The 16,493-nt window shown below is 39.1% G+C and overlaps 1 protein-coding gene across 1 annotated transcript in view; it reads right to left on the reverse strand.

The window, feature by feature from the left end:
- MED13 (mediator complex subunit 13) overlaps window positions 1-16,493 on the reverse strand; it is a 123,846-nt gene that overhangs the window by 45,894 nt on the left and 61,459 nt on the right. The window contains exons 10-11 of the mRNA XM_025362300.1: window positions 5,662-5,875; window positions 3,068-3,149 (exon numbers count right to left, since the gene is read on the reverse strand). Of these exons, the coding sequence (XP_025218085.1) occupies window positions 3,068-3,149; window positions 5,662-5,875 (296 nt within the window). The remainder of the gene's footprint in view (window positions 1-3,067; window positions 3,150-5,661; window positions 5,876-16,493) is intronic.

Genomic DNA, 16,493 nt, shown 5'->3' on the forward strand with positions numbered 1-16,493 from the left:
CCCAGCACTTTGGGAGGCCGAGATGGGCGGATCACGAGGTCAGGAGATCGAGACCATCCTGGCTAACACGGTGAAACCCCGTCTCTACTAAAAAAATACAAAAAAATAGCCGGGCGCGGTGGCGGGCGCCTGTAGTCCCAACTACTCGGGAGGCTGAGGCAGGAGAATGGCCGGAACCCGGGAGGCGGAGCTTGCAGTGAGCTGAGATCCGGCCACTGCACTCCAGCCTGGGCGGCAGAGCGAGACTCCGTCTCAAAAAAAAAAAAAAAAAAAAATCTACTCTGAATTTTCAAATGTAGTATCTATTATTAACTATAGTAACCACAATTTACAATAGATCCCTTGAACTTATTCCTCCCAACTGAAATTTTGTGTCCTCTGGCCATCTACCATTCTCCCACCCCCAGTCTCTGGTAATCACCACTTTACTTTCTACTTCCATGAATCCAACTTTTTTTCCTTTTTTTTTTTTTTTTTTGAGACAGTCTCACTCTGTCGCCCATGCTGGAGTACAGTGGCGCGATCTCGGCCCACTGCAACCTCTGTCTCCCGGATTCAAGCGATTCTCCTCCCTCAGCCTCCTGAGTAGCTGGGACTACAGGCGTGTGCCACCACACCCAGCTAGTATTTTGTATTTTTAGTAGAGATGGGGTTTCACCATGTTAGCCAGGATGGTCTTGATCTCCTGACCTCGTGATTCGCCCGTCTCGGCCTTCCAAAGTGCTGGGATTACAAGTTTGAGCCACCGCGCCCGGCCACTGAAAGTACATTTTCAGTATTCTCACCACATACACACACAAAAGGTAAGTATGTAAGGTAATGCATACATTAAATAGCTTGATTTGCCCATTCCACTTATATATATATACACACACATATATACACACACACACACATATATAATAATTCCAAGTGTTTGTTCACTGAAGACTTGACAGTACTCTGAAGCTTATAGTTGTGAGGTTATAATAGGAGACTAACAATTCTCCTCATACCAGTCTCCACTGTTTAAATTATAACTGAAAAAATGATTTAGAATAAGATAAACTATAATTGTGTTGTGACACAGAATATGAGTAAAGTGTTTAAAAAAAAGTAAATATATGTATTTTGGGGGGTGTGTGTGTGTGCATATATATACACACACACACACACTCGGCACTCTGTGTGTATATATACACACACACACACCCTGCCCCAAAACATCATGTTGTATACCATAAATATATGCAATTTTTACTTGTCAATTAAAAGAATAAATTACTTTAAAAGTTAAATGGGTTTTGTAAATGATTTACTATACTATGTCTCTCTATTCCATTCACAAAGAGTTTAAGTCAGACACATTCAAAGTGGAGTCTTCACCACTGTATTCCCAACACCCAAACAGTACCAACACATAACAGGTGTTAACTAAATATTTGTTAATTAGTGGCCTCAGAACAGCTCTCTTAACTTGTGTGTGTGGGAAGAAAATGACAACAAAATTCCAGTAAAGTTTAATTGAGAAATTGTGGTTTTAGATCTGAAGGACTGTAGGCAATGACCTTATCTCCTCATTTTACAGGTGAAGACTTTAGAACATTTTACTCATATTTATTCTATGTCACAACACAATCATAGTGGAGCTTATTCTAAATCATTTTTCAATTTTTATTTATTTATTTATTTATTGAGACAGAGTCTCGCTCTGTCACCCAGGCTGTGGTGCAGTGGCACAATCTTGGCTCACTGCAACCTCTGCTCTCCGGTTCAAACAATTCTCCTGCCTAATCCTCCCAGTAGCTGGGATTACAGGCACCAGGCACCACACATGCCTTATTTTTGTGTTTTTAGTAGAGACGGGGTTTCACCACGTTGGCCAAGCTGGTCTCGAACTCCTGACCTCAGGTGATCCACCTGTCTCGGCCTTACAGGTGTAAGCCATTGCGCCCAGCCCATCTTGGCTCACCACAACCTCCACTTCCTGGGTTCATGAGATGCTCCTGCCTCAGCCTCCCAAGTAGCTGGGACTACAGGCATGTACCACCATGCCCAGCTAATTTTTATTTGTTTGTTTGAGACAGAGTCTCGCTCTCTTGACTAGCTGGAGTGCAGTGACATGATCTCAGCTCACTGCAACCTCTGCCTCCCAGGTTTGAGCATTCTCCTGCCTCAGCCTCCCAAGGAGCTGGGACTACAGGCGCGTGCCTCCATGCCCAGCTAATTTTTGTATTTTTTTTAGTAGAGACGGCGTTTCACCATGTTGGCCAGGATGGTCTCGATTTCTTGACCTCATGATCTGCCCACCAGGGCCTCCCAAACTGCTGAGATTACAGGCGTGAGCCACTGCACCCTGCCTAATTTTTGTATTTTTTAGTAGGGATGGTGTTTCACTATGTTGGACAGGCTGGTCTCGAACTCCTGACCTCAAGTGATCCACCCACCTTGGCCTCCCAAAGTGCTGGGATTATGGGCGTGAGCTACCACGCCCAGATCCATTTTTCAATAGTTTAAACAATGGAGAGAGGTATGAAGAGAACTGATAGTCTTCTAATTATAACCCCCATAGCTATAGGCTTGAAAGCAGTGTCTTCAGAGAGCAAACACTTGGAGTTACGATGATGAAACACTCTACTGTCAACCAACTGGACATCTGTATCTTTCTCCTATTTTTTTCAAGTGTGTTTTTCCTGGATAGTATAACTATAGCCTTGGCATAGTATAATAATGGCCTTTCTCAATCACTTTCCAGTCAATATGTGCCTTCATTCTTTTACTTCCTTTCACATAATTCCCAGTAGAAGGGTGTGAGAAATCTATTACATAAAACTGAGTTTTTAATGGAAAACTATTTTTATATGTAAAAACAGGAAAGAGGTTGCAACAATTCAAAACACAAATTCTATCACTTGAACTTGCTTCTTCCAATAAAAGATAACCAATAAATCCATCATTTAAGAAAGATTCCTTTCTATCAAGCATAATGAATTATACAAAAAGGAGTACTAGAAGTCCAACAATATCAGATCAGTCTGTAGTAACAATCCTGGAAAACAATATTTTGATTAGGAAATAAAGGTTTTACCTTGCTTGATAGAGGGACTAAATAATGACATAGCATCTTCTTCATGTGATAACACTGTTACACTAGATGTCCCATCTTCTACCTGCAAACAAATATTGCATGTTAGGCTGAAATATATGATTTACCAACAATAAAATCTACCAATTATTGAGGAGCTATGTGTCAGGCATCCAGCTAAGTGTTTAACATAATCACTGATTCTTATAGTTAACAAGTGAGTAGTATGCTTATTATTATTATTTTTTTGAGATGGATGCTTGCTCTATCACCAGGCTGGAGTGGAATGGTGTAATCTCGGCTCACTGTAACCTCTGCCTCCTAGGTTCAAGTGACTCTCCTGCCTTAGCTTCCCGAGTAGCTAGGACTACAGACCCATGCCACCACGCCCAGCTAATTTTTGTATTTTTAGTAGAGACGAGGTTTCACCACATTGACCAGGATAGTCTCAATCTCTTGACTCTGTGATCCGCCCACCTCAGCCTCCCAAAGTGCTGGGATTATAGGTGTAAGCCACCACGCCTGGCCTGTAGTATGTTTATTTTATAAATAAAAAAGTAAAGACTCTAATGTGCCCCAGAAAATATGGCTAATAAGTAGTGAGAGCTGAAATTTTATCCTAAATCTGTCAAATTCCAAAGTCCATGTTCTTTTTTTTTTTTTTTTTTTTTGAGACAGAGTCTCACTCTGTCGCCGAGGCTGGAGTGCAGTGGCATGATCTTGGCTTGCTGCAACCTACCCCTCCTGGGTTCAAGAGATTCTCCTGCCTCAGCCTCCAAAGTAGCTGGGATTACAGGCATTTGCACCACCACACCTGGCTAATTTTTGTATTTTTAGTAGAGACGGGGATTCACCATGTTGGCCAGGCTGATCTCGTTCTCCTGACCTCAGGTGATCCACCCACCTCGGCCTCCGAAAGTGCTGGGATTACAGGCATGAGACACCACTGTGCCCGGCCAGTTCATGTTCTTTCTATTACACCTGCAGCCTTCCCAGCTACCACTACTCTCATACTTCCAAAAAGACAAAATTTCAAGTATCTGGCATATAGCAGGGCTAAGTAAAACTATGTGAAACTAATTCTTTGTATTAAATGTATTACTGGGGGCTGGGCACGGTGGCTCATGCCTGTAATCTCAACACTTTGGGAGGCCGAAGCGGGCAGATCACTTGAGGTCAGGAATTGAAGACCAGCCTGACAAACATGGAGAAACCCCATCTCTACTAAAAATACACAAAATTAGCCGGGCATGGTGGTGCACAGCCTGTAATCTCAGCTACTAGGGAGGCTGAGGCAGGAGAATCACCTGAACCAGGGAGCCGAAGGTTGCAGTGAGTGGAGATCGCACCATTGCACTCCAGCCTGGGCAACAAGAGTAAAACTCCGTCTCAAAAAAAAAAACAAAACAAAACAAAACAAAAAAAAAACCCATACATATTATTGGACCCTTTTCATAACTTTACAGATTTCGGTTTTCTTTTTTTTTTTTTTTTTTTTTTTTGAGACGGAGTATTGCTCTGTCACCAGGCTGAAGCCCAGTGGCATGATCTCGGCTCACTGCAACCTCTGCCTCCTGGGTTCAAGCGAATTCTCCTGCCTCAGCCTCCCAAGTAGCAGGGATTACAGGCGCCTGCCATCACACCCAGCTAATTTTTGTATTTTAGTAGAGACAGGGTTTCACCATCTCGGCCAGGCTGCTCTCGAACTCCAGACCTAGTGATCCACCCACCTCAGCCTCCCAAAGTGCTGGATTACAAGCATGGGCCACTGTCCTGGCCAATTTTCATATTTTGTATTTAAGACATAATTCTTGTTTAGCAAAGTTATCTTAATCTTAACAAATTCTCATATATACTATATACTTGCACTTCATTTTTACTTTTAGGTGCACTGTAAGTTCCTGAATCACATATTCAAAAATAGCACATATTTTTTAAACTCAGTGATGTATATTCTGTTTTATCTTTGAAAACTGGTAATTCACTTACAACATATTTTTAAATCACTGTCAAAATAGCCTACCTAAATGTCCTGATTTCAATTACGACAAAATTTAATACACCCTTTATCCAACTCAGAAACTTTTAAACAACAAAGTATGTTCATTATCGGAGATCAGCTATAATCGGTACCATGTGCATTCAAAAAAATACACTTTTCTTTTTTTTCTTTTTGAGACGGGAGTCTCACTCTCTCACCCAGGCTGGAGTGCAGTGGCCTGATCTCGGCTCACTGCAACCTCTGCCTCCTGGGTTCAAATGATTCTCCTGCCTCAGCCTCCTGAATAGCTGGGATTACAGGCGCACACCACCATACCCACCTACTTTTTGTATTTTTATTAGAGACAGGGTTTCACTATGTTGGCCAGGCTGGTTTCGAACTCCTGTCCTCACATGATCCGCCTGCCTCGGCCTCCCAAAGTGCTGGGATTACAGGCATGAGCCACCGTACCCGGCCAAAAATACGTTTTTCTAAATAAATGATTACTCTTTCTATTCTAAGACAAAAGAAGTGAAATAATTGTGGTACTAAGAGTGTTACTATATGCAGTGCTACAAAATCAAGTGACCTTTTGGTGTACTGTGATTCCTCTTACCTTGTGTTTTTTTCCAGCTTCTCTCTCACTATTTTGTCTATCTTTTTTATCAGGAAAAAGGAATTCCTCATCTCCTTCAACAAATGCATATGGATCAATTTTAGGTTCTTGTTCTGCATCAGATGCTATTGCTGAAAGATACTGGTTTTTAATTTGATATTGCTGCACTAATTCATCAGAAATTTTTAAAGGTTTCTTACATTGCACCATTAACCTGCATAAAAAAATTAAAAAAAATTAATTATCCACATAAGCATTAAAAATTTCCAAATGACATAAGTATCATAAGGTTTTTAGAACTACTTAAAGATTATCTAACCTGCAATCCCTTATTTCACAAATGAGGAGGCATGAAAATATTAAATAATTTGTTGAAGTCTAAAATTCACCCATAGAGAAATGGGGCCAAAATCCAAGTTTCCTAACTATATGATCTTTCCACCAAAATATGTTGTCTTTAGGTAATTCACGGTTCTCAAATCCTCAAGCACATTATTTTGTCCAAATCCATTCCCTGAAAGGGGCTCTTAAATCTAAACTGCTCCACGACAGTAACTCAAAGTGGGGGCTTTATAAAAGTGAGGTAAGATACTTTTAAACAATTTATACAAAGAAAGTGATTATGGTTTTGTTTTTTTTTTTTTTTTACTGCCATGAGTAGATACTTTAAGTTTTAAATTTTTGAAGGACTGATTTGTGTTTCATGAAAATAGCATTATTACTATTAATTGTGGCAAGATGTTTCACAATGGAAAGTGAAGTTTCAGTGCAAGTATCTGAGTTCTTTTCTAATCACATTGGCACATGAATTTTTAAGCTATTAGTCTTCTGCTTCAACACAGCAACTGAAAAACTGCTTCTCTTTATTCTCCTAAAATAACCAATAAAATGACAGGAGATGACAGAGTAAAAGAGAAGACAACAATGAAGTTGGAAAGATTAGCTAGTGGAAACTGACAGACCACAGAAAGCTAAAATCTAAGGATAAAAGAGGGACACCACAACAAGAATCAAGCTGATCTATACCAAAGAACCTTGGAAAGTATCAGGACTTTTTTCTCTCTGAAGACCCGACTGCTCGGTGAGTGTGAACACAGAATCATTAGCTTCTGGTTTGCATAAGAAACGTTTAGACTCTCAAATTCCTATTCTCTTGGGTATACAAAGCTAAAGTTCTCAACCTGTCATAACAGCAGCTAGCAGCCAAGCTTGTAGTCAGATCATACCCAGAATCTTGCAATGACTACTTCACTCTGAGAAAAAAACCAAAGTCTTTATATCATCCTATGAAAACTTCCCATAATCTTGTTCTTCTCCTCTCCAACTTCATCTTTTACTATTCTAGTCCTCTCTTATACTGCTTCCAAGGCCTTCCTTTATGTTCCTCAATGGGTTCCAGATCCATTCCCGGCTATTTCTTTTATGGGAACATTCTCCTTCCAAATATGTGCATAGCCAACTCACTTCCTTCAAGTCTTTGTTTAAATGTCACCTCTCTCTGAGACCATAACTACCTTATTTAAAATACCAATATGCCCATGCCCATTTGCCTCAATAATAATCCCCCTTAACCTGCTCTATTTTCCTGCATAGCATTTATCTTTTAACATATTACATAATTTATTAAGTTCATAGTTGACTGTCACACTAGAACATAAAAGCTCCACAAAGACAGGGGGCTTACCTTTGTTCACTAATTTAGCACAGATGCCTAGAGTACCTGGTACATAATAGGTGTCAATACTTGCTAACGAATAAATGAAATCTAAAAATCACAGACTGAGATGTTTTTGCATTAGTACTACTAAAATACAGTATCTTGTACTCTGAAATTAACAATTTTTACACACTAGAAGGTATCAATGCCACTACTTATCTACTCTGAGTACTAAATACAAAAATTGTAAGATATGTAAGGTCTGGGAGCAATGAAGGTATCTGCACATTGCACATTCTTTGAGTGACAGGGAAATCACACCTTATTCATCTATTCACTAATGCCTAGCACTAGCAGCACGTGATTGCTTACAAACTAAGGGCAAAGCAGGCCATCAAAACAAAAACTGATTTCTAAACATGCTATCAAATGCTCAAATATATATCATTATTATTCCAAATATGCCCCAGATTTATCCCAAAAACTAAAATCCCAAGTATACAAAAACTTTCTTCTGTGGGAACATAATGTTAGCACACTGTCATTGGGGATATGTTTTATAATTAATCACCAGAATAGTTCTGTTGTATAAACAGATGAGTATCAAGTGTAGTTTTTTACCTCACCACATTAGACTCTAAATAACCGTTAGCTGAACTGTCTACCAAATTTCACTAATGCAAATCTTTTCAAAATAGTAATTCTAGCTACTTTGATACGTACTTTTCTTATTTAACACTTAAAATAATATGTTAAGAAGCAAAGGGTATTATCCCTTACTTTGATGTGGAAATTATGTAAAATCAAGGGCTTTGCCAAGGTCACACAGCGGCAAAGTCAGAGACGAAAAGATTTTAAGTATTCATATTCAAATAACTATTCTTAGGGAAGAAAGTATAAGAAATCTCCCTTCCCCCAGCCTGAAAGACACTACTGCTCTTTGTAGAGACAAATAAAACAACTCTGTGTTTCATATTAAGTTGTCGTCTGGCAGAAGTATAAAAACCTTCACACTGTTTACATAAGTAGTTGCTAGACTACTGTGCAGTAACATTATTAAAAAAACCAATTCTACTGCACAGGGCTCTATTAAAATAAAAATGAGTAAACCAAATGCATTACCTAAATATGACTTTTTGTTATTTTATTGAATCATTCTCACAGACATTAGGATGTGCAAAGAATTTAAATGTAGTCAATTTCAAGAGGATCAAGACACAATAAATTTTAAAATATAAATCATTTACATTATACATTCTATATTTAAAGCTGATAAAAAATAGAATTAAAAATTGTTACTTTTAAGAGATGCCAGATAAAAAACTCTAATTACCATACTGTCAACATCAATTATATAGTACACATATACTTTTAGAATACGAATAACCTCTCCTTTCCTCAAACGAACTTTCACATACAGCCAAATAATTAACTACAGACACAGTTTCAATTAGACATAAAGCTAAATACAGACAAACTGCAAAAAGATCAGGTACAGCCATGAACAGCAAGTGCTGCAAGGCCCAAAGCAAATTTAAATTATATTATTCATTAATTCATCTCCTTCCTTTTACTATGACAATAACATACTATCCTGAAATGTACTCATATATAATTTAACATCGCTTATGGTAGCATATGCTGTTATGCCTTTATTCAATAAAAATTCTTCCAAATGAGGTATGACAGTTTTTAAGGATTGACAATTATAGAAGCAGATAAGCTACAGACGGGAAGTTAAGAAACAAATGAATGCAATAACGTCAAAATCTCCCCACCGCTTTTTTTCTTTTTTTTTGTTTTGAGACAAGGTCTTCTTGCTCTGTCACCCAGGCTGGAGTGCAGTGGCACGGTCTCAGCTCACTGCAACCTCCACCTCCGGAGCTCAAAGTATCCTCCCTCTTCGGCCTCCTGAGTAGCTGGGACTACAGGCGTGTACCACCACACTTGGCTAGTTTTTTATGTTTTGTAGAGACAGGATGTCACTATATTGCCCAGGCTGGTCTTGAACTCCTGGGCTCAAGTGATCCTCCCATTTTTGCCTCCCAAAGTGTTGGGATTACAGGTGTGAGCTACTGTGCCCAGCCTAAAATCTCCCACTTTTTAAATGGTACTTTTTTCTATTACCATCTCCTATATTCAGAATCAATCCTTAAACTGAGTCAAGGTCACTGTCAAAGGAAAGCTTTATTGCATTAAAATAAAACAGGAAATATAGAAGACTTACTTAAAAGATTTAGGGTACAGTAAAATCAAAACAGGTTTATTTCATCACAGGCTTCCTTCTGTGAATCAAAGTCATTCAGAACTACCTTTTAGAGATCAAATAATGCATTCTATAACAATATACATACAAATCTGGTATATCACTAATACAACATTGGAGTTAATTCTATTGATGAACATCATGGTATATCCTGATATACTTTGGCCACAGAATAAAACATGTAAAGAACTATGCTCAAATACAGTTCTTTCTTTGCTCAGGGTTGAGACAGGTTTCCCTCTAAATCAGAATAACGGACTAAACCACCACAAATTCTCCTAAAACTAAGTGCTAAACCCATGAAAAAAGATACAATGTTTCTTGCCAGAAATTTGCCAGAGGCTACGGTTCTTAGCCTCTATTCTGAAATACATACTATCATTAATTAATAGAGAAACTAAAAAGATATTTGTCACATGTATCTTATATATGGGTTATGCTGTGTTCCATTCCAACCTCTCCTTCCCCACAAGTAAATTCTAACAAATTAGAGGAATTTTACTTTTAAAAACATAGTCAATGAAAAGTTAAACATAAAACTTCTACACATGAAAGTCTAAGAAAAAGGGTACTTAGAAATGATAAATTCTATAACTCTATACTAGTTAGGTAGCAGTCACCATCTAAAACTGCTGATCAGAAAAATCAAGAGGGCTGGGTGCAGTGGCTCACATCTGCAATCCCAGTGCTTTGGGAGGCCAAGGTAGTAGCATCACCGGAGACCAGGAGTTCAAGACCAGCCTGGACAACATAGCGAGATCCTGTCTCTCAAAAAAAAAAAAAATTAGCTGAGCGGTGTTGTCACATGCCTGTAGTCTCACCTTCTTGGGAGGCTAAGGAGGATGGATGGCTTGAGCCCAGGAGCTCAAGGCTGCAGTGAGCCGTGATCATGCCACTGCACCATAGCCTGGGTAACAGCGCAAGATCCTCTCTCTTATAAAAATAAAAAATAAAAATCAAGAGTACAAATTTCTTTCACTAATCCACTATTATGGAAGGACAGTGCCACCTTTCAACAGCAATCAATGGAAACATTTATTTATACCAAACAGAAAATGCAGTTTCACTTAACATAAATAAAACAAAGCTTTGAATTTCTGCTACTGTAATTTTCTATGAAGTCACACACCTGTAAAGGTTCCACTATTACAAATCCACTAATTCTTTGTTTCTACTGATGCATTCTTGTCCTTTTGCATTGTATATCTACTCTGGGTTATTAACAGTCCCCTCTATTAAGTTTCAGACATTATCCCAACTGCCTGATGGAATCTCTCAGCAGGTACTTCAAACTGCATTCACATTTTTACAATGTACTCACATTACATGCACATAGCTAAAGTCATGTGGTACAAAAAGATGAAAAGCCTAAGTATCTCAATCTCTCTCCTTCAAGATAACAAGTACTATTTCTATCATCTAATTAAGGTGGAAAAAAACCTACATATACGCCAGCATATATGTATGCACATATGTACTTTGTTCCTCATCTACATACAGAGCTTCCCATATCAGCCTACACAGATTTCCTTTAAGTGGATATGTCATTATTATTTAGCCAGGCCTTCATTATTTAGCAAGACCTTATTTTCATAAGGTATATCCATAGTTTCTGTTTTTTGTTTTTTTTTGTTTTTTTTTTTTGAGACAGAGTCTTGCTCTGTTGCCCAGGCTGGAGTGCAGTGGCATGGTCTTGGCTCATGTAACCTCTGGCTCCCAGGTTCAAGCAATTCTCCTGCCTCAGCCTCCTGAGTAGCTGGGATTACAGCTGCCTACCACCATGCCCAGCTAATTTTTTGTATTTTTAGTAGAGACAGGGTTTCACCATGTTGGCCAGGCTGGTCTGAAACTCCTGACCTCATGATCCACCCACCTTGGCCTCCCAAACTGCTGGGATTACAGGTGTGAGCCACCACGCCCAGCCTAGGTATATCAATAGTCATTCCAAGGTACTTCTATTTAGAAATGCTACTTTAAAAAAAAAAAAAAAATCAGAAAAATTATGTTTGGTAAGATTTAGCCTAAAGTAGGTAAAAACAATGGTAGAGACACCTTTAAACCTATTCTTTATCTTTCTACCTCATGAACTAAATATGCTTGGCCTTAAACTCTCCTGTTATTCCCCTACTTTACTATTCAACTGGCTGCAAAGTTCTTCAAAATATATTCCACAGCATCTATAACACTCATACATCCCTGCTACTTCTAATTTCCTGGTGTCAGCCTCACATCACTTTCTCTATGAGTTGCTCGAATATGTCCAAATTGATCTCCTTTCATACAAACGTACCTTTTCATTTCAAGCAACCTTTCAGTAACATTACTTGGTGAGTTTTTCCAAAATCCTTATTTTCCAAAACTTGTTATTTTATCTCACTCAATACTTGAAATAGCTCCCCTATCATCTCAAGGATAATACATAAACTTATGAATACTATTCTGCTATTCCATTCCATAGTCCTACACTTTTCAGGTCTCATTTCTCATCATGACACACCAAACTACTAAGGAACACCCCTATAATCTAACCATACCAAACTACATAAAGCTTCTGCATCTTCATAAATGGAATTATTCCCCACTCTGTGTCTGTACTATATTTTAGTTATAGCTCTATCAGATAATATGTTATTTTCCAACAGACTAGAATTTCATTTACAGTCAAGAGCTAAATTTATTTTATATACCAACAGTGCCCCCACAGCATACTGCATAAGAGAAACTTCAGTTTTATTCAAACCGATGAAGAAATACCTTTTAAGAATATGAATTTAAAAAGAAAGATAATATTCCTGAGATACAAAATGCAGAGGACTTGCAACAGCCCTCTAATTAACTTCATTAAAATTAACTGCTAAACATTTAAATGCACTTTCAAAACTCAAAGAATGGAAAAATAATAATGGATATTTACAATGACTAGGTGACAGAAATTCACCAATTTACTAATATAAACAAATGAGGCTTCTGAATGGATTACTCTATGACTAAAAAGGTGTTTGATCATATTACATCTTTAAAATTATAAGTGCTTCCAGAAAGAATTTAAGAAGGTTGTTTAAATGCCATCAAAAGAGGGCCAGGCACAGTGGCTCACTCCTGTAATCCCAGCACTTTGGGAGGCCGAGGCGGGTGTATCACCTGAAGTTGGGAGTTCGAGACCGGCGTGGCCAACATGGCGAAACCCGTCTCTACTAAAAATACAAAAATTAGCCAGGTGTGGCGGCGCATGCCTGTGATCCCAGCTACTCAGGAGGCCAAGGCAGAAGAATCACTTGAACCTGGGAGGTGGAGGTTGCAGGGAGCCAAGGGCAACAAGAGCGAAACTCCATCTCAAAAAACAAAACAAAACAAAACAAACAAAAAAAGCCTTCAAAAGAGAGTAACAATAATTCATTGAACTTATTTTAATGACAGGGAACATATCTAACTTTGTCAATTGGCTGTACCACTTTCTACAAGGAGACGACTATTATTTTGATCCTTATGACATCACATCTCAAGCAATATTAACAGTAGGTAATAAATTATCCAGTTATTCCAACAAAATCCTTTTCACTATGGGGAAAAAAAAGCATTTTTGTTTCAGCATAATAAAAGACCATGTCTGCCGGGCGCGGTGGCTCACACCTGTAATCCCAGCACTTTGGGAGGCCGAGGCCGGCGGATCACGAGGTCAGGAGATCAAGACCATCCTGGCTAACACAGTGAAACCCCGTCTCTACTAAAAATACAAAAAATTAGCCAGGCGTGGTGGTGGGCGCCTGTGGTCCCAGCTACTCGGGAGGCTGAGGCAGGAGAATGGTGTGAACTCAGGAGGCGGAGCTTGCAGTGAGCGGAGATTGTGCCACTGCACTCCAGCCTGGGTGACAGTGAGACTCCGTTTAAAAAAAAAAAAAAAAAAGACCATGTCAAGTATCTGACCCTAGTATGGAGTGACTAAAGTAGCATGGGGAATCTCCCCGATGAAGTCAATCAGTAAACATGCTGACCTTTCTAGTAACTATTATTTTAGAGTTCAAATTTCTGTTACAAGTTATTCATTATATTAAAGTACCTTAACACTTTTAACACTTCGAGCTGGATAATTTTTTGTTATGGGAGATTATCCTGTGCACTGTAAGATATTTAGCAGCATCTCTAATCTCTACTTACTAGGTGCCAGTAGCATATCCCAAGTTGATAATAAAAAATGTCTCTGGACATTGGCAAATGTTACCTGGGGATGGGGCTGGAAGGATATAAAATTGCCCCAGTTGGGAAATACTACACAGAATAATTATTCCAGGAAAAGGACAGAATCATCCACATGATTATTTTTAAAATCAAACTTTTAACGTACCAAGTATAGAACAATTACATTCCATAAATGCTTCTCAGTTAACATAGCAGCTAAACCTTTGATGGTTCACCTTTTGGATATTTACCATACCAACTAATCTGTTATCATACTACAAAAACAAAGCTTATATCTAGAAGTGAATTGTGGCCAGGCGCAGTGGTTCACACCTGTAATCCCAGCACTTTGTGAGGCTGAGGTACGTGGATCACCTGAGGTCAGGAGTTTGAGACCAGCCTGACCAACATGGTGAAACCTTGTCTCTACTAAATACAAAAAATTAGTTGGGTGTGGAGGTGCATGTCTGTAATCCCAGCTACTTGGGAGGGTGAGGCAAGAGAATTGCTTGAACTTAGGAGGCAGAGGTTGCAGTGAGCCAAGACTGTACCATTGCACTCCAGCCTGAGCAACAAGAGCAAAACTCCATCTCAAAAAAAAAAAAAGAAAAAAAAAGTCAACTGTGACATGATACACATTTCAGTAACTAGTATAACCAAAACAATACTCACAGAAGACATATCATTAAAATTAAAACCCTTTTATTCAATCTTTTTTTTCCTTATCTATAAGGCAGAAAAAAAGGGTGACAAGGAATAGGCAAAGCATATTATTTCCTTACCTTACATAATTACAATCCAGTACCACTCTAGCCTGCATGCTACTTTTCTACACTATGCTTCCTCCTTCTCATTCTCATTCAGTGAGAAAAATGTCAAATAATTTTAGAACAGATTTTGTGTTTTTTTTGAGACGGAGTCTTGCTCTGTCGCCCAGGCTGGAGTGCAGTGGCCAGATCTCAGATCACTGCAAGCTCCGCCTCCCAGGTTTACGCCATTCTCCTGCCTCAGCCTCCCGAGTAGCTGGGACTACAGGCACTCGCCACCTCGCCCGGCTAGTTTTTTGTATTTTTTTTTCAGTAGAGACGGGGTTTCACCGTGTTAGCCAGGATGGTCTCGATCTCCTGACCTCGCGATCCGCCCATCTTGGCCTCCCAAAGTGCTGGGATTACAGGCTTGAGCCACCGCGCCCGGTCTACAACAGATTTTAAGGTTAAACTGTATTAACTTCTAAGAGACCTTCATTTTGCCCACAAAAACTCACTATTAAAGTTTTTAAAACCAAAAAAAATTCATACCACCACATTTTTACACACATTAAATAAGAAAATATAACCTGGAAATAAAACAAGTTTTAAAATAGTATTTTAGGGCCACACTGTCATTTCATTCACCCGAACATTTGCTGAATTTCTATTGTGTACCTACAATTGTTCTAAGGGGGTACGTGTGTTTGTGCTAGAAGAATACAGCAGTAAACAAGACAAGACTCCTTGCCCTCATAGAGCTTGCATTCTAATAGGGAAAAGACCATTAGCAAATACATAATTTCAGATACATGCTAGGGAGAAATTAAAAGCAGTGCACAGGACAGGCAGTGATTTGGGAGAGAAAGACCATAGTTTAGATAAAACGGTCAGGAAAATCCTCCCTGAGAAGATAACTTTTGAGCAGCACTGAATGGTAAGAAGGGATAAGCAGTTCACCCTCTTTATAATCCAATTCTAAAAGGCCATGAGGAATAAGCTTGGCTTTTTGAATAATTTATCAAGGATGCTGGTGTAGCTAAATCAGGAGACAGGCAGGATACCAGTAGGTAACATGGGTGAAGAACGAGGTAGGCAAGAGACTGCATACAATCTTACAGATCAGGAGAAAGGGTATGGATTTTACTCTAAGTGTAAAGGGAAACTATGGGAGGAATTTAAGCAAATAAGTAAGGCAATATTTTACTTGCAATGATTACCCTCACTGCTGTGTAGAGGATACATGTAGAATACAAACAAGGAGACTAGTAATATCAGGCAAGAGCTGAGGCTGGCTTAGACTTACATTACATTTACCATGAGTAAGACTAAGATTTTTTTAAGGTTTGTTTCTAAGACATCATTTACTTTTTTTTTTTTTTTTTTTTGAGACGGAGTCTCACTCTGTTGCCCAAGCTGGAGTGCAGTGGCGCGATCTCTGCTCACTGCAACTTCTGCCTCCTGGTTTAAGGGGTTCTCCTACCTTAGCCTCCAAGTATCTGGGATTACAGGCACATGCCACCACACCCAGCTGATTTTTGTATTTTCAGCAGAGACAGGGTTTCACCATGTTGGCCAGGCTGGTCTGGAACTCCTGACTTCAGGTGATCCACCCGCCTGGCCTCCCAAAGTGCTGGGATTACAGGTGTGACCTACCACGCCCAGCTCTAAGACGACATTTACTTTCAAGAGACCTGCTGACTATTAAGTAAGCTCACTATCTTTCATAATCCCTAAGAGTATACTGATCTCTCTCAATTTATAATCCAGATTAATTTTAATTAAAAATAAAATCATGGATGGGCACAGTGGCTTGTGTCTGTAATCCCAGCACTTTGGGAGGCTGACACGGACTGATCACTTGAGGTCAGGAGTTCAAGACCAGCCTGGCCAAAATGGTGAAACGTGATCTCTACTAAAAGCACAAAAATTATCTGGTCATGGTGGCGCACACCTGTAATTCCAGCTATTCTGGAGGTTGAGGCAC

This window comes from Theropithecus gelada, chromosome 16 (assembly GCF_003255815.1).
Source record: "Theropithecus gelada isolate Dixy chromosome 16, Tgel_1.0, whole genome shotgun sequence".
Lineage (NCBI taxonomy): Eukaryota > Metazoa > Chordata > Mammalia > Primates > Cercopithecidae > Theropithecus > Theropithecus gelada.